General features: G+C 39.3%; 1 protein-coding gene across 1 annotated transcript in view; it reads right to left on the bottom strand.

The window, feature by feature from the left end:
• Nucleotides 1–563: 563 nt before the first annotated feature.
• Nucleotides 564–18,045, bottom strand: part of LOC128264553 (uncharacterized) — a 230,872-nt gene continuing 213,390 nt past the window's right edge. Inside the window, 10 exon segments of the mRNA XM_053000092.1 lie at nucleotides 564–910; nucleotides 1,548–2,404; nucleotides 2,483–3,069; nucleotides 3,877–4,485; nucleotides 5,437–5,577; nucleotides 6,089–6,280; nucleotides 6,486–6,709; nucleotides 7,260–7,803; nucleotides 8,449–8,589; nucleotides 9,653–9,793. Of these exon segments, the coding sequence (XP_052856052.1) occupies nucleotides 796–910; nucleotides 1,548–2,404; nucleotides 2,483–3,069; nucleotides 3,877–4,485; nucleotides 5,437–5,577; nucleotides 6,089–6,280; nucleotides 6,486–6,709; nucleotides 7,260–7,803; nucleotides 8,449–8,589; nucleotides 9,653–9,793 (3,551 nt within the window). The 3' untranslated portion in view covers nucleotides 564–795.

Below are 18,045 nucleotides of genomic sequence, written 5' to 3'. Positions count from 1 at the left end.
TTTAAATTAAATTTTCAAACATTTGGATTCACTACGCTTTTTTATACCAATTTGTAAATTAAACCAATTAGCCCAAAAATAAATTCATTTACCCTATGAAAAATTTAAAAAACGAAAACAAATTTTCAACTTATTAAGTTTTTTTTTAACAAAACCTGTAAAAGTTGTCTTAGTTACTTTGCAAAGTTATATTTACAAGAATATTAAAAAAATTTTTTTTTCTTTTATTTAACCCAAGACTTCGTATTCTGATTTCTGCTCAATGAGGTCATATTAGTATAACAAATAATTTTGAAATTTTGATCAATTTAAAATGCGCTAAAAAAAACATGAAATAAAATAAAATAAAATAAATACTTATACTTTCACTTTGAGTTCCGTTTCACGCGATCATCTCTGACCATCTCTGATCATCTCTGACCATCTCGGTATGGGGCAAATTGATTTCGGATGTTGGTGCCAATTATGTGGATATTTTATACCCAATCGACAACCATTGTTTCCGCTGTTCACAGTTTCACAACGGATTGCCCAATGACCAGGCCAAAAACACGCAGGGCATGTAATATTACAAATACTTTTACAAAGTATAATTCGATTTATTAGCAAAAAAATAATAATATTAGCATACGATTATCTTTCGGGTAACACTCAGTGGACACCGAATACGAATCATTTTTTTGTTTTTTAGTGGGGGTTTTTTAGTTAAGCACACGTTAATACAGACAAGGACATGGACCGACATTTTCTGGCTCTAATCCCATCGGGTTATTGGTTAATACTTTCGAAGGCCGGCTAAATTGCACGTTGGAACAGATGGGCCAGCAGCTCGGCCTCGCTCAGATCCATTTTGTACTTCTGGACAATGTCCTGCACCTTGAGTCGTCGTCGCACATGCGGCGGTTGGTAGCTAACAATATAAATATATATAAAAAAATTAAATATTCTTTAAAACGACTGTAGATATAAAAAAAATTAAACAATCTTTAAAACGATTGTAATTCGTTTTGTATGCGTTTTATGTTTGAAAACAATCGATCGTTTCTATGGAACGTTGTCCGATTTAAATACAATTAAAACAGTGATCCTACAATTGAAAACCATGCTATATATCAAAGAAAATTTGCATAAATTGAAAAACAGTTAAGTATTAATTTTTTAAATTAAGCTTTATGATGTCGTTGTCCGATTTCAATAAAATAAAAGTAGTAATGATAACAATACATTACCATTCTTAAAGTGTAGACATATACATTTAAAAACAACAAAATTAGCTATTTTTTTCCGTTGGAGAGCTATATTCCCAATCAAATACTAGCCTGCAATACAAAGAAGACTTTTGAGAAAGTACTATCCAGTTAGCTCTAAAACTGAGTCTATTATGCGTAGAAACGGACAAACGGACAAACGGACAGGCATACGGACGGACCAACGGATATGGCTAGATCAACTATGCTGATCAATTATAATTACACTTTTTAGGTTCGCAAATGTCTTGATTGAAATTATAAGGGTAAAAAATAGAGGTAGTTTCCCCGCCCACTCACTTGTCATTGTCCAGTCGCCGGCGGCGTGATATGTTTAATGCCGTCTGTCGCACCAGATTGCCGACGACCCGCCGGCTCAGTACCATGCCATCGACAAGGGGCGTGGCAAAGCTCATCCGCCCGGGCGGACCCTGAAGCTTGACCCTCAGCAATCCGGATAGCAGCGAGTGCACGAAGATCACATGGCAGTCGGTGGCGCGGGGCAGCTGCAGCGTGTGCAACTCCTCGCCGGTGCGCGTATAGGCCAGCACATCCTCGAGCGGAAAGTTGAGGTAGTCCTCGTAGCTCTCCAGCCACACCAGAAAGATCTTGGCCGGTGCCTGGGCCAACAGCGTGGGCTTCGTCACATTACCCTTTCGCCGGGTCGGCGGCACTGGCTCCTTGGCACCTGACTCCCTACGATTGTGAGTGTCCAGCTCCAGACTGAGATTCCTTGACTTGGATTTCGCCAAACCAGTTATGCCATCCGCCTCGCCGCGTGCCCACACATTGCTGGTGCCAATTTGATCCGCACTCGAGATACTTGCACTGTCGCCACCGGTGTCGCTATTATGTCGTAGATTCCACGTCGTGGGCACCACAAAGGCAATTTCCGAGGACACATCCGCCCAGTAGAGCACCCTCTGCGACCCATTGTAGTTGAGCTCATTGGCGGCCGTATTGATTTTCAGCTGCTGTTCCTCGGGCGTTCCCTTGAGTGACCACGAATTGTGGGCAAAGCCCGTCCAGCCGGAGTGCTCCGTGACCTGAACTGGCCAGCCCAAGGTCTGCAGCATGCTGGCAAAGTGCGGATCATGGCCGGCGGATTGCTCCTCCGACATATTACCGATGATCTGCTGGGCACTCGTCTGTCCGGACTATAGAAAGTGGAACGATCATTAGTTAGGTATTTCAAAATTTCAAATTTCAAAGAAAGCTTCGGTAGTTAGCCTAACCTTCACATAGAACACATAGACAGTGTCGTGCGTCCTGGCACTCAGCTTGTCCAGTCGATCCAGATCGGCGGCAAAGGCCGTGGACTTGGTGTCCAGCACGATGAGCGGTCGCTGTGGCGGATTGCCCAGTGCCTCGGCGGGATTGTGCGGATTGCGCATCTCGAAGCCGAGGAAACCGAAGTGCGAGAGGAAGAGTCGTGCCGCATGGAACTCGTGGCACACCGACGGCGGCACACATTCCTGTCCATGCGACAAACTATCCGCACTGGTGTCCGCCTCCGCCCAGGCCAACTTCTCATGGATGCTTTGCGTTTCCAGCATCGCCTCCAGCTCTCGAATGCTGGCCGCACCGTATTGCTCACGCATCTGCTCGATCGTCGGTATGGAGTAGTCCGCCACACAGGGTTGCACCTTGTCCACACCGTCCGGGAAATTCTTTTGCTCGCACTCCGGCCGCTGGGTGACATCGTTCATGGGTATGGGCCGGCCAGGATTGACGGCATGGTATTTAATCCCCGATTTACTGCGCGGCAGATGGCGCAGCTGCATCGTCCACGCATGTCGACCAAATGGACCGCGTATGAGTACTACAAAAAATTGGGGAAAACTTATTAGCAAAGCAAATTAAAACTACATTTAACTACTTTTTTATACCCTTGCAGAGGGTATTATAACTGCAGTCAGAAGTTTGCAACGCAGTGAAGGAGACATCTCCGACCCTATAAAGTATATATATTCTTGATCAGCATCACTAGGAGATTCGATCTAACCATGTCCGTCTGTCTGTCCGTTTATATGCAAACTAGTCTCTCAGTTTTAAAGCTATCTGCATGAAACTTTCCCAAAAGATGTCTTCCTATTGCAGATAGTATATAAGTCGAAACGAGCCGGATCGAACGACTATAGCATATAGCTCCCATAGGAACAAACGAAAAAAAAAAAATGAGAAAAAAAATCTAACTTTTTTTTTAGTTCTTCGACATATAGAATTGGTTAAATATTTCCGCATTACGGTTTAAATTTCATCAAAATCGGACGACTATAACATAAAGCTCCCATGGGAACTTTAAAAATGTAACTTTTTATTTTGTAATTTTTTTTTAGAAATTCTTTTTGACTAATTAATAATTTGACAGTTCAGGATTACGCTTTTAATTCTATTAAAATCGGGTAACGATATCATATAGCTGCCATATGAACTAGCGAATAATTGAGCTGCAAATCATCATAGCTTCAATGTTTTTAAACATAAAAGCAAGTAAATGATAATTTTAATGTTTTCAAGAATATTTTTAATATTTGCAATAGCTGCAAGGGTATATGAACTTCGGCTTGCCGGAGTTTGCTTCCTTTCTTGTTTTAAATTGTGTGGTAGAGGTTTTTGTGTCACTTACAAGTCACCGTTGGCTGGGGATCCTGGTCATTGCCCAGCGGCTCCTCGAGCAGCGCCAATATGGTGGAGTTCTCGGTGACAAAGTACTTGAACTTGGCAATGGCTTGTTCGCTGCTGGCCGCCGCCGCCGGCACCATTGAATTGCAATGCTTCATGAGGGCCAACTCATCGAGCAGCGAGGATATGGATTCCGGGCCACATTCACTGGGAAAGTAACCCACTTGCTCCAGAATAATGGTCAGCAGATTCTCGGCCGCATCTCGCACCCTCATCGATGCCGGCTTCAGTTCCTTTTCGTCCTTGAACTTGGGTATATCGGTGCCCTTGGTCTGACTCTTGGTGCCCGAAATGCCCAGTTCCACCACCTCGAGCACCGTTTGCAGGCAATCCTTGTCCTGCAGCAGATACGGATGCTGCATCAGCCAGGCGGCGGTGCACTGGAAGGCCGCCACAATGGTGCTATGCAGATCCTTGCTGTGCGCCGGCGGCGGACGGGAGCACTGGTAGCAGATATAGTCACAGATCCACTTCACGGCCCGCTTGCACTCTAGAGCGTCTGAGGAGATTATCGTTAGATTCTGACTAGCTTCGTATATTTTCACTAATGTGTCTACGTGGATGATTGGTTGTGGTTGTGGTTTTGGTTGTAATTGTGGTTTTGGTTGTGATTGTGGTGGGTTATATACATTCGTTATCAGTCGGGAGATGCAAAATTAAATATACATATATATAATATATATAGAAACAAATTTGCAATCGTCGTGAGTAGATGGACGATGGATGATTTTGGGTCAGATTATTATTTTAGTGGGTTGGTTTTTATTTTTTATTATTTTTTTTTTTTTCGGGATGTGGTGCAGTGATGGTGGTGCGGATTTCGATGGCGGTTAGGAAAAGAAACGCATTAAAAAAAAAAAAAGAAAGAAAGAAAGACAGAAGAAAGTGGCGTTAGTTAGGTTAGTTGGCTTCGTCAATCAATTACCATTTGTAAATTTCCTGGCTGCACGGCAAAAGCAAACAGTTACGGAGGGTTAAGGGTTCGTGGGGGTTAAGGTGGGTGTTAAGGTGGGGAGTGGGGTGTTTGCCACACCAAAGAGTTAACATTTTTAAGAACACGCACACGTTTACAGTTCGAAAATAAACAAACAGAGGTGGACAGAAAACAAACGACATTAAAATTAGGAAAGGAAGTGTAGCCTCGGTCGCACCGAAACCTTAAATGCCCTTGCAAAGGTTTATGGAAACAGGCGTTTTCGGAAGATTTAACCCTGTCAAATCATATTCCTTAGACTAGAAAAATTACTTAAGAACTGTGTGTTAATAGCAAATAAATGAGTTAAGTTTCTGTACATCGATTGATATATGTCCGGATACTAGTGATTTAATAAATCGGGGTGATGCTATAGATTCATAAAACCTTCTGTGTGTTAATGGCATTCTTCGATTAATAAATGGATAAAGTCTTAAAAAAAATCGTTTGATAAACTCTGAATAAAGCCATTGCAGGAGCATATATAGTAACACTAAAATTACATGCCAATTCCAGATGAGCACACTCTACCTGTTTCCCGGATATGCAACCTGGCCAAACCAGAGAGCAGCTCCAAGGCGGCCAGCGAAACATTCAGATCCGTCTTCCACGACGAGATCAGACGATGACAAACCAAATACGTGGCGCGCACAAATAGGGCATGGGCATTATCTGCAAATATATACACAATTGTTTATATGTAGTGAAGTTCAAAAATTAAAAAACATGATTAAAGATAAATACAAAATTAAATTGGTTGTGTCAATACAAAGATAACAGCTTATACTTCGTATAAAAATTATATGGTTAACCAAGTAAACTTACAAAAATGTATTTAAAAAAGCTCTTTAAAAACTCAACATTAAAGAAACTCTTCTACAAAAACAAAAAGCAAATTAAGTAAATAGAGTTTTGTCAAATAAAATTAAAACATAAATATTAACTAAGGATAAAATGGATAACGTCTTGAAAAGCTCTTTGAACACCTTAATGTTAAGTATTAGGTCTTGAAAAAATTGAAAAGAAAAAAATTTAACAAAATAGAATTTAGTCAAATAAATATATAATGTAAAAATGAATGAAGGACCTTACTAAAATGTCGGTAAATAAGCTCTTCAAATACTTAACATAACAGAAACTCTTTTTTAAAATACAAAAAAAAATGTCAGAAAATAGAGTTTACCATAGGTGGTTACGCTTTCCAGCTCCTGGCCAAACTCGAATGACATATCATCCGAAATGGTCAGGCTGGGATAATCGTGGGCGGAGGCGGTGTCGCGAATGGAGCCCGATCCCGCTCCCATGGTGGCCGTCGTCTGGCCACCCAAACTGGCCGTGCCAGCGCTGACCAGCGAAGCGGAACGCTCCGAGCACGCTGATCATCATCAGATCATCAGATCAGCATTAGCATCAGCATCAGCATCAGCACACACAAGCACACACACACAAAAAAGGCCCAAAACGGAAATGCGAATAAAAAACAAGAGCAATTAAATAATATAACAAATTCCAAACAAATCAAAATGGAATTGAATGAGGTCAAACGAGGAAAGATGCCCTTGGAGCTGCCAAAAACTTACCGGAGCTCAGCAAATTGGCCTCGTGGTGCTGGACGCCACTGGAGTTGTGCGAGAGACTGGCATTGCCGCCGCCCAGTTCCGTCTCCTCGAAGGTGACGGCATCCTGGACGCAGAGCAACAGGCCGCCCAGCAGCATGTGCGTGTTCTGGGCATCCGTTTCCACCTGCAGCGCGTTCATCAGGATGTTCATCAGCCGCGACTTCAGCTGTATGAAGGTGTACATTCTGTAGGATTAAAGTAAACAAATTAGTACATGGAGTATGTTTCTGATTAATAAACTAGTAATGCTGGCTATAAACGGTGCAGCAGGCACGATAAATATCAAAACCAGAGCTGCCGCTGCATCGTTTACAACTGCACACGATTGAGATTACAGTGAGTTTTTTTTTTTTTTTTCAGCTGTATGAAGGTGTACATTCTGTGGGATTAAAGGCAAATTAGTACATGGAGTATGTTTCTGATTAATAAACTAGTAATTCTGGCTATAAACGGTGCAGCAGGCACGATAAATATCAAAGCCAGAGCTGCCGATGCATCGTTTACAACTGCACACGATTGAGATTACAGTGAGTTTTTTTTTTTTAAAGGATTAAAAGCAAATTAGTGCACTCCATGTTTCTGATTAATAAACTAGTAATGCTGGCTATGAACGGTGCAGCAGGCACGATAAATATCAAAACCAGAGCTGCCGCTGCATCGTTTACAACCGCGCTGCTCATGCCCATGCACACGATTGAGATTCATCGCTAGTCCAAGTGAAATTAGCCCGCTTACTTCTCGCTCGTTTCGCTGGTCAGATCCCGTATGGGCAACGTCTGGTAATGCAGGGGCAGCACCATAATGGACAGCAGGATGTTGATGGCCGAGCGCCTCAGCTCGGTGCGATTGAAGACCATCGACTGGGTCTTCAGCTTAAGGTCCTTGTCGGGCAGCACAATCTCCAGAGCGGCAATGAAGCCCGGCAGCAGCACATTGATGCCATCCAGGTCCAAGCGGAAGAGGTCGCTCGAGTGGAGCAGTATGCTGGCCAGCGTTTCGTCGCACTCCCGCGATTCCGTGATCTTCAGGCACTGCTGCAGCGCCATGTAGAAGCGTGCCAGATAGACGGGTAGGATCTCCTCGCCCGTCTTCTTGGCGCAGAAGATCTTGCACAGTGTGCCAATGGCCTCGGCCCGTCCAGACTCGTACTTGTCAATGGTCAGTGTCGGCGGCAGCGACTGCGGATCGTTCAGCGAGTTGGGCTGCGACAGCGAAATGGATCCCTTGCGGTGCTCCATGATCATCGACGACGGCCGCTTACTGGCCTCGCATGCCTGCTCTATTTTGGGACAGAGGGAAAAACCAAAAAGAAAGTTAACCTTGAGTTCTGTTTGCATCTCTAATCCAAAAGATATTGAAATTTAAATGGTTTAAAAATCTATATAATCGAAAATATAATCTACATATTTCCGAAATACATAACTGAAACTTTGTTAAACAGTTTAAAAGAATTTTTACATACGATTAGATATAAAGACATAACATAACTTAGTTAAAATACTGGAAAAATATATATATATATATGGGTACTTTTTTAAATTTTTGTCATAAAGAAAAATAAATAACTGATTGTCTTAAATAAGTCTTAAATAAAACTAAGCTTTGACACCAAAGAAAATATGATTTCAAAATTTTAAAAGCGCTTAATATACTATATATTGTTGTAAGAAATATTTAAAAATTAAAAAAATAATTATTGTAGAACTGCATGAAAAATTAAACCAAGCTTTAAAACCACGTTTCAAAGAAGTAGCTTTAAGACTGGTTGGTAATTAATTTACTAACTTGTAAGCTTATGAATTAAACCAAGCTTTAAAAATATTTTTCAAAGATGTAGCTTTAAATATTTAAAACTATCTATCTAAAAAATATTTAAAAATTAGAAAAATATATATTTATTTTGTAGCCGGATACCGGAACTTACTCTTGCGGTTCTGGCGCCAAGTGTCGCCGCCGATGTGCGCCGCCTCGAAGAGCCACTCGTGGAATACGTGGAGAATGCTGTTGCACTTGGGCCTGGCCACGGCCAACTCAACGCCCGCTCCCATCGAAGTCAGCGGCAGAGCTGCGATCGCCGGTAAATGTATAGGTTTAGGGCATACGAGTGGGAGTGGGAAAGAGATAGAGAGAGAGAGAGAGAGAGAGCAAATGGTGTCAGACAGAGAGGCAATGAGGGCAATGGGGGGCGGTTAAAACATCTGTTAGATTTAGATTGTTAGGCGTCGCGCGGTAGAAGCTCACAAACGGTTCACACAGCACACACACATAACAATAGATCCAATTAGTTAATATATAAACCATCCGAAATGATTTTATCGTGTGATTTTGAACTTAGTACCGCCACTCTGATCTTGACTCTTATGCTTTTTAATTAATTCTTAGTAAAGCTCATTTCAAATTAGACTTCATTTGCATTTATCGTTATGAAAATACTAAATTTTATATGCATTTACAATTAAAGGTTTTAAAATTACGGAATATGTATTTTTAATATATTTTTTTTAATGTTAAGTTTTAAAATTAAAGAAGAAAGAAAAGAAAATATATTTTTAAAATATTCTTTTGGAATTATATGTTTTGAAATTAAAAAAAAAACATATATTTTAAACATTATTTTTCTTGAATTACAAGTTTTGAAATTACAATAATTATTTAAAAAAAACCCTTTTTGAAAATTATAAGTTTTTAGAACTATAGAAAATATATAACATTAAACATTTAGAAAATACAGCTCTAAGACGTTGTAAGTTACTAATATTTAGAAAATTAGATAAGAACTAATATAATTGATATTTCGGAAATAAGTTATTGAAAAAAAATAGTTGGAAATAAAATATTCATTTTTAAAATATGCATTTTTTTAAAACTTTTTAATTACCCATATTAATGCCCTTTCAAAGTTTAAAAACTTTTTTTATAAGGCTCAAATTTTTCTACAGCTTTTGACCCTATACTATTTTGACCCTATACATAAATATTTCCCAAAAGAATATAAATAATAAATTAAAGTGACTTGTAAACTAGTTTATAGATATTTTCCAACGAAATTTGTGGTAGACAGTATATAAATTATTCAAATGCGTACATATGAGCCAAGATCAGATGCCTGCTGTCCCCAGTGCACTTACAGTTGATGCTGCTGCTCGCCGACGGCGGACCCGACGTGGACGTGGGAGTGGTGGGCGCCGGGGCAGGAGCGGATCCGCTGCCCGTGCCCGCTCCCGTGCTGCCGGGGATTCCCGGGCCGGCTGGGATTCCTGCTCCACCGCCTCCGCCACCGGAGCCACCAATGGCGGGCGTCGATGAGAAGGAGGAGGAGGAGACACCACCGGTGGTGCCGCCACTGGCAGCGGCGGTGCTGGAAGTGTTGGTCGTAGTACTGCTGCTGCTGATGATCGCGTTGCGTGCACCGCCGCCGGTGAGGCCAATAAGCGAGGTCTTGCTCAAGCCTGCGATGGGTAAGTAGAGTGGAGTGGAGTGGAGCACAGCAGAGCAAGTGTGAGAAATTGTTAGAGAAATTAGATACAGATATGCGAAGCGCGAGTTACAGATACAGATACAGATACAGATTCAGATACATATACATATACAGCTACAGATACAGAGATACAAAGGGAACATGCTATATAATTGTGGGCGTTCGGAGATAAATTACAATGCATAATCCGACAGTGGAAAGTGGCAACAGTTACTCGGCCCGACTCATCCGCGCCGGGCAATTACACCGAGATTATTCCACTCATGCTACGGAACAAATTATACAACAACAAAAATTAGAATGCCAAAGATATAAAATGAAAAACTAAACAAAAGAAAAGCTATAATGCAAAACTCGTGAGTGCGAACTCGAACTCGTCTGGGAGAAATGTGGCGATGGATCAAGCCAAGCAACATCTAGGCAGGCAAAAAACAAACCAAGTCAAGTCAATTCAGTAGCACGCCATGGCACAAAAAAAAAATAACTAAAGGTTGCAAAGGTTGGCTTCGGTGTACCGAAGTTCAGATGCCCTGGCAGATGGGTTTTCTATAGGTAAGTCTTTCTAAAAGCACAAATCGCAAAAGAAACCAATATTTTATTTTATACCCCAAAAAGTGGTATATTTTCACACTCTTAAGTTTAAAATGATGATTGTCTGAACCTTGGTGTTCACATCTATTCCATAAAAAGTATAGGCAAGATATTTTAAGAACTCTTTTCGATATATTTCCTAAATTATCTGTAAGTTTTAAGTAAATACTTTTGCCTAAAGCCTATAAAATGTATCTTCTTACAGACAATTCAAGATATAAGAAACGGATTTTGTTTGAAATTTTTTAAAGTTAAGTTTTCACAAAAATTAATCCCTAATATTCACATTTACCCCACAAAAAGTATAGAAAAATTCATTTCTGGGTACTGTTTTTGGACATAACTGTTTGTTTCAAGTAAATACTTTTACCTTAGTATCTCAATAAAACCGTAGCCTAAAAAACCTACGAAAAGTGTCCTCTTAGTGAGAATTTTAAAGACTTTTAAATTTTTTGTATACTGATTTTCTTAAAACTTCAAATTTAAACTAAGTTCTCCAGATTTTTTATATCCAAAAAGAATTATTATACCAGAACAGAAAATTCAAGGCATTACTTGTTGTACGGATTTTCTTTAAGCAATCTATTAAAATTAAACTAACTAATATATTCAACTATCCGTATTAATAAAGAAAATACAAGAAAATAAATGCTGGCGTAAGTTTTCTCTCTCAAATGTTACTTTTGAGTGCCTCAAAACCCTCTGCCAGGTTAAAATTTAAAAATTGTTTTTGGGGTGACAACAAAAAGTACAACATTCGGTGGTTTCCAAATAGAGATACTACGTGGAGAGTCGCACCCTTCTGCTGTGTGATGGTCGGCGCCACGCTGAAGCTTTTCGCCAGGCGTCGTTGCAGTGGCGGAGTGGGCGTGGCGGAGGCGGTCGGGCCAATTCCAGATGATTCCGTGGTGTTGCCAAAGGAGATGCTGCCAACGACTCCGGCTGAATGACTGCCACCGGCACTGGTACTGCCCACGGCGGAGCCACCAGTCGTCGACATTTGATTGCAGGTGGGCGAGGCACTGATCTGGAGCTGCTGCTGCTGTTGCTGCTGATTGTGGTGGTGGTGGTGATGGCCGCCGCCATGATGACCCATGATGGCATTCAGGGCAGAACTGGCCGAATTGCTCATGAAATTGTCGCGCAGAAAGCTACCGGCGCCATGTAAATGCAAATGCGGATAGTGGAGGTGATGGTGATGGTGATGGTTCGCCTGGTGCTGATTCGCTATATTCGTGACGCTGCTCGAGTGGATGAACTGCTGCAGGGTCGTGGAGGTGGCCTCGTTGAGCGAATGCCGAATTTCCAGCAAATTGGTTACAACGCCCTCCGATTGCTGCGGCGGCGGCTGATAAACGCCTAGTTTTGCATCGGTTTTCATTCGGTTTTCAGTTACGCATTTGAGCATTTTAGCATTTTACGATTTTAGCATTTTCAGTTTAGATACAATTTTGGAGGGTTAGCAAAGCCAGAGATAAACAAACGAACAAAGAGAAAAGAGAGAAGTACTGAGCTCTAGCCTACCACAAAACTAATGCTAAACGTGTAAGAGCGATCAAGTCGGTTATTCCGACTATAACAAACCCGGTACTCAAAATGTTTTAAGTTCTAAGTAGTTTAAACTATAACGAGACTAGGGAAATGTAAGTATAGTAGGTATAGTAAAGACTATTTCAACAAAAAAAAAACTTAAAAATCTAACAGAAAGTACACATGGAGTACCGGGTTTTGTAGGAATTAACCCACGAATTTCTACCACTAATCCTACCTAGAAAGGCGTCCACTTGACTTGAGATGCCCTTCATCGCATTGAGGAAGATCTGCGGCAGTTGCTGCAGACACGGATGCTGATGCGTCTCGGCGCCCTTTTCGTGGGTAAGTGCCCACTGTACAAAGTGCGATGATTTGCTGATGATATGTGGTGAACAGAGGGCCGTGGGATTGCCAATCATCCGGAGGAATCGGTACCACGTCTGGGCCACGCAGTCATTGGACATGCCAATGGGTATCAGCTGGCCATCCTCATCGGCTGTAAGGGATCAAGAAGATAAGTTATTATAAACATTTGTAAAGATCTCTTCTTTATCAGATATTTTAAAGTCTTTTATGTTAGAAATGTCAAAAGAACTTTGTAAATTTCTAAAATCGTATTATAAGTTGTACCTTTCAAGCAGGAATACTTTGGAAAACCTGTATTTTTTCCAAAATTTTAATTTAAATTTGTTCAAAAATCTCATAGGATGCAAGTTTAAACTTGTTAAAAAATTTGGTTGATTATATACCTCAAGCTAATTGAGCTCTGTTCAAAGCAATGTCTTTTCAAACCCACCATTTTTGAGCTGGGGAAATGCGGGACCATAGCTAAACTCCAGCAGGCGAGCGGTTAGGGCCAGGTTCACTCGATTCCATTGATCCACAAGGGCCACACGATGTCGCCACATGGCGCACGATTCCTGCAGAGTCTTCCACATTGAGGGCGAGGGAAAGCTTCGCACGCAGGCCAACAGCCAGACCTCGAAGAGCACGGACAGCACCCGTTCGCACAGCTGATCGCCCACGTCATCCTTGACGGTGGGCGGTGCCAGCAGTATCTCATTGATGGCCAGCAGGAAGAGGAGCAGGGTGTCCCATGTCTGACGGTCCATCAGCTGCGATATTTGGGCAGTTTGTTGAAGGGTTCGCAGCACCCTATGGCAGAGCACTGCCTGCCGCTTAATGGTGTCGGCACCTGGAAGTCATCAAGGGTTTACTATTAGTCTTGGATTTTAAATATTTCAATGGTAAGTTCACTATTAGGAAAAATATTGCCTTGGAAACCAACAGAATTTGTAACCATTTCAAGTGATGTATGATATACATATTCTCTTTAAGCTTAGGCATTATTTTCCTTAAGTGTAGTACAATTTCATAAACAATTCGAGCAACCTACCAAGCGTGGTTTGGTATAGAAAAGGCAAGACTTGAAATTTAGAGGGAGATTAATACGGGGTCAAGGGAAGTCAGCAAAAAGGTCATAAGGTGGTCCAGTGGTCCCAACTTACTTTCACCCTGACGCGGCACAAACAGATTGTGGAAGTGGTTGATGATCTGGCGGGCATACAGATTGGCGTCCTCGCAGATCGGCTTCGGGACACTGATCCTGGGCTGCGGATGCAGTGCCGTCAGCCACTCACAGTACACATTCACGCAGTCCTTGATTGTCTCGTGCTCCTGCAGCGGCAACGAAAGACCAAAGCAGATCACGTCCATGCACCATTTTACCTAGAATAAAATAAGTGCTATTTAATATGCTAATCAATGTTTAAGTGTATTAAAGTGTGTCCTAAAAGCCTTGAAGTTAAATGACTACTGAAACTGATTTAATAAATTATATTAACGTAGTATAATAAAATAATTATAAAAAGATTTTCAAAAGCTTTTGTTCCAATTTCATTTTTGATTTTCAAGTGCAGTTTCGAAAAATTCCATTGAATTCTACACTTTTTCTCAACGAAATCTTTTATAAAAGGTTAAATTTATGTAGTATTTCGCAGAAACCACCTAAGTTGTCTATAAATAGCTTATTTTAGACTAAACAAACAACAATGATTTTATTTCGCTTCCTTATTCAGCGAATATTAATTGCCTTTGCATAAGTAATTATATACACAATTTTATGCAGTTAATGGATGCTTTTGTGCGCATTTACAGTCAATAAAACATTATTTTTTAATTAATTACATATATAATAGTTCATTCGCTAAACAAACAATGTAGTGTGCTGTTTATTAATTTTTTGTGCATGGAATAGACAGCTTTCTATACGGTTTTACTTCAAAAAATTATATAACTAATTGGAATCTGCGTATGATATACGATATGATGTGACCATCACTTGATGAAAATTAGTATGTGCTTTATTATTTATCAGATCTATAGAAGCCTTTCCCATAATCCTATCTTCTATAAATCACATCTGTGTTCTGTGGCGCTTGGAAATAGGTTAATACCACAACAATATGTTTTATAGGATCGTTCCCATGGTATTCAGGATTCTAAAAGTGTTATCTGTATCCTAAGTTGCCAACAATGATCCTCTTCCATTTCCTCTTCCTTTTTTTTTTTTTGGGCACTGCATATAAAATATGTTATGATCTTAGAATTGGAAATTCATTAATAACCCTAAGTTTATGTTTTCAGTTATCTTTTTTATAGTTTTCAGAGAAAATAGATGTAAGATATTGGATACTACTATTGGATACTAACGCTTTTTATAGGGTTTATCTATTTCCTCCTCTGCTTATAAAATAATTATGATTTAAGTACTATATGATCTTAGGATGTACCATTGGAAGTTAATGAATAACCGTAAGTACATATATGGTTTAAAGAATCGTAACCATAGTTTTCAGATGAAAATACATACAGGACATTCAGGATTCTATTAGGACTATCTGCATCCATAGATGGCAACTAGCCACCTTTACCCACCTCTTCGTCCTTGACCAGGTGACTGGGTTCCGCGTTCTGGGTGATGCCCAGATTGGTGCCCAGCTGCTTGACCACCGAGACGACCACCTCGCGTCCTGCGGAGGCGGGAAACTTGTTCAGGACACTGAAGCATTGGGCGCCGCAGCTGTTGGCCGTAATTTGGGCGGACAGCGAGGCCCATTCGGAGTACATGTTGAACGTCGGACTCCTCCTCGGCGCTTCCTCTTCAGCCCGGCTAACCGTTTGTTGTGCTCCTCTTTGGTCGCGTTCTTTATCGGCTCGATTCTCTTTGATCGAATTTCACTTTGTTGACGTCAACATGAAGATTTCTGTTGCAGGTGCGCCATGTTGTTGTTGTGGCCTCGTTGATTGGTCGCTGGCATTTTGCAAAATGGTAACGCCAAATGTTTAACTTGCACTTCCCGCCCTCTTTCTTCTTTTGTTTACAGTCGCTATTCAATTACACCGCCATTAGGCCTGTATATCTGGAGTTCTTTTTAAACAATTTGTTTAATACACAAAAAAAAAAAGAAACTCACAGCAGCGAAAAGCGTGCGAGAGAGATGGAGCGATGTAAACAGCTGGTGGACTTGGTTTCAGTGTTGGTAAACGTGCAGGACAAAACAGTGCTGCAAGCGATTGCGTAAATTAAAATTTTATTTTAAAATGGCGCAAATATACAAAAAAGCCTTTAAATAATTTAATTCTGTTATTAAAAAACTGAAGGCAAAACTGTATAGGTTTGCGTCAAGAAGAAATTTACATAAATATTTGTCTTTAAAAAAAAGTCACATACCATAAAGCAAGTCCTCACAAAATATCAACAAGTTGTAAATTTAAAATTAAAGCAAATTCAAGAACCAATTGTTTGTTATTATGTCAAATTATATAAATTAAAACAAAGCAAAAATAATTATATTATTAGGGTTTATTTCAGTGAGAAGGATTAAAGAAGAAGAATTAAAAAAAACAACATTTTCATGTACAGAACACTAAGGAGATTTTAAAATTTGAGGGTAATTCTTTTAAAACCATATTCAAACTGGCGTATGCGCCTGTATTTACAGTATTTTCTGAAAACTTATCACCGTTTCGCAACAGGTAAAACTTAAAATAAAAAAAATCAAATAAGTCATCTAAAAAAGGCGAGACGTTGGCTAATCACAACTTAATATTTAAAAACGATTGCGTATTTTGAAATTGTACCTTGTTAATCATAAAAAAAGTAAGGTAACCTATTAGAAACATAATGGAACCTAAAAGCAATTGTAAATCAAAAAACAAAATCAGCATCTGAAAAGTAGGCAATACTTTTCCAAATAACTTTTTTAAATGGCAAGTAATCTTACTTTTTCCAATCTTAAAATTTATCCAGTACCCCAGTGCATCCAGGAAAAAGAACGACAAGTAAAACGCTTATATGGTTTTTTTTTTCGATTTTGTATAGTATTTTTAATTGTTTTGCCCGTCATCAAAGTCCCCAATCAATTAATTAATCAATCAATTAATCGCTGCCAGCTTCCGCTTCCGATTTGGAATTCGTTTTCGTGTTTGTGATCGCTTTTCATCCAATTTCTCCGCTTAGTTGTACCACATACCACATGTGTGTCAATCGTTAGTCGTTAAGTGTATATGTAGTATAAAGTTGATTGATACTCATGCTAAATCGAATCGACTTGGTTTGCTTCGTTCAAAAAATGTTATAGGGTATGCAATACAATTACGTGATCGTTAGTTGACTTTAACATTTAGTTGACTGACATCAAACACACATATATAGTTTATATTCCTTTTCTTTTCATTTTTTGTTTGCTTGTTTTAATATGTATGTACTCGTACTTATATAGGGTTGATGCATTATGCGATATCTGTATTATATTTAGATAGCACTACTGTTTTACACACACACGCACAAGGTTTACAAACGTTAGTTATTATTTAGTTTAGTTTTTGTTGTAAAGAAAATTTCGATTAGTTTCCTTCTTAGACTTAGATTGCTAAAACGTTGGTATTGGCCTATTGTATGATTTCTTTATAAATTGTTTTGTTTTTTTTTTTTTCTTCACATTTTCTTTCGGTTTTTAATTGTTTTTTTATTTTTTCTCCAATTGCAAACCTCATTTGTTTTCAATGTGAGATCTTTTTTTGTGGATGTCCGAAGTGCTGGACGTGCTAAAGTTTTCTTAATTTCTTTGCGTACCATTTTTCCATTTTCGTATTTCCGATTTCCAGGATTTCATGCTCTTCTTGTTGTTGTTCTTGCTAGGCTATATCACAAAATGTGTTTTTTCTTTATAATATTTTAATTTTTTTTTGCAACGCTCAATGGCAAACCAAGAACTTTAGGTTTAATGGACTAAGGAAAAGGAATTGTAACCTTAAGAAATCAAAGCAAATGGGGTTATTTTTGATTTACATGTTATATAGCTCTAAAGTTTCTTCATTTTTTTTTTTAATTTGGAAGTTTGACTTACTGTTTTATTCCTATTGAAAATTGCCAATCGTTCAATGTTTCTATCGAATTGATGCAAAATTTTGCCATCTATACTATTGCACCAATTAAGTTAGTTGATTGTATTGAAAAAAAACCACATTCTCCGAAAACGAAACACAGATTCAATTTTTCTACTAAATAGGAAGAAATATGCTTTGAAACTACTCAAAAAATAGGTAAAGAACGTATTTGATTGACGTCTTTAATAATTTTTCAAATGAAATCTACGATTTTCATTTATCGAATTGTTAAATATAGAAGAAAACTGCAAGAATTTGGCGAATTGAACATGATAATACGCCTGGCTAATAACGTCACTATATGTTTTATATGATGATGCCTGATTCGCTTTACATTTTCCTTTTATTTTTACTTTAATATTCGCTTTCCATTTGGATTTCCTTTTGTCACTAGTAAAAAACCCTCTAGTTGATTGTAATTATTATAAATTAGTTTTGAATTGGAACTGCAAAAAGGACAGTTGGCAT

This window comes from Drosophila gunungcola, unplaced genomic scaffold, assembly GCF_025200985.1.
Source record: "Drosophila gunungcola strain Sukarami unplaced genomic scaffold, Dgunungcola_SK_2 000074F, whole genome shotgun sequence".
In the NCBI taxonomy this organism is placed as follows: domain Eukaryota; kingdom Metazoa; phylum Arthropoda; class Insecta; order Diptera; family Drosophilidae; genus Drosophila; species Drosophila gunungcola.
Note: the sequence above shows the minus strand (reverse complement) of the source record. Positions and strands in the feature narration are given on the sequence as shown.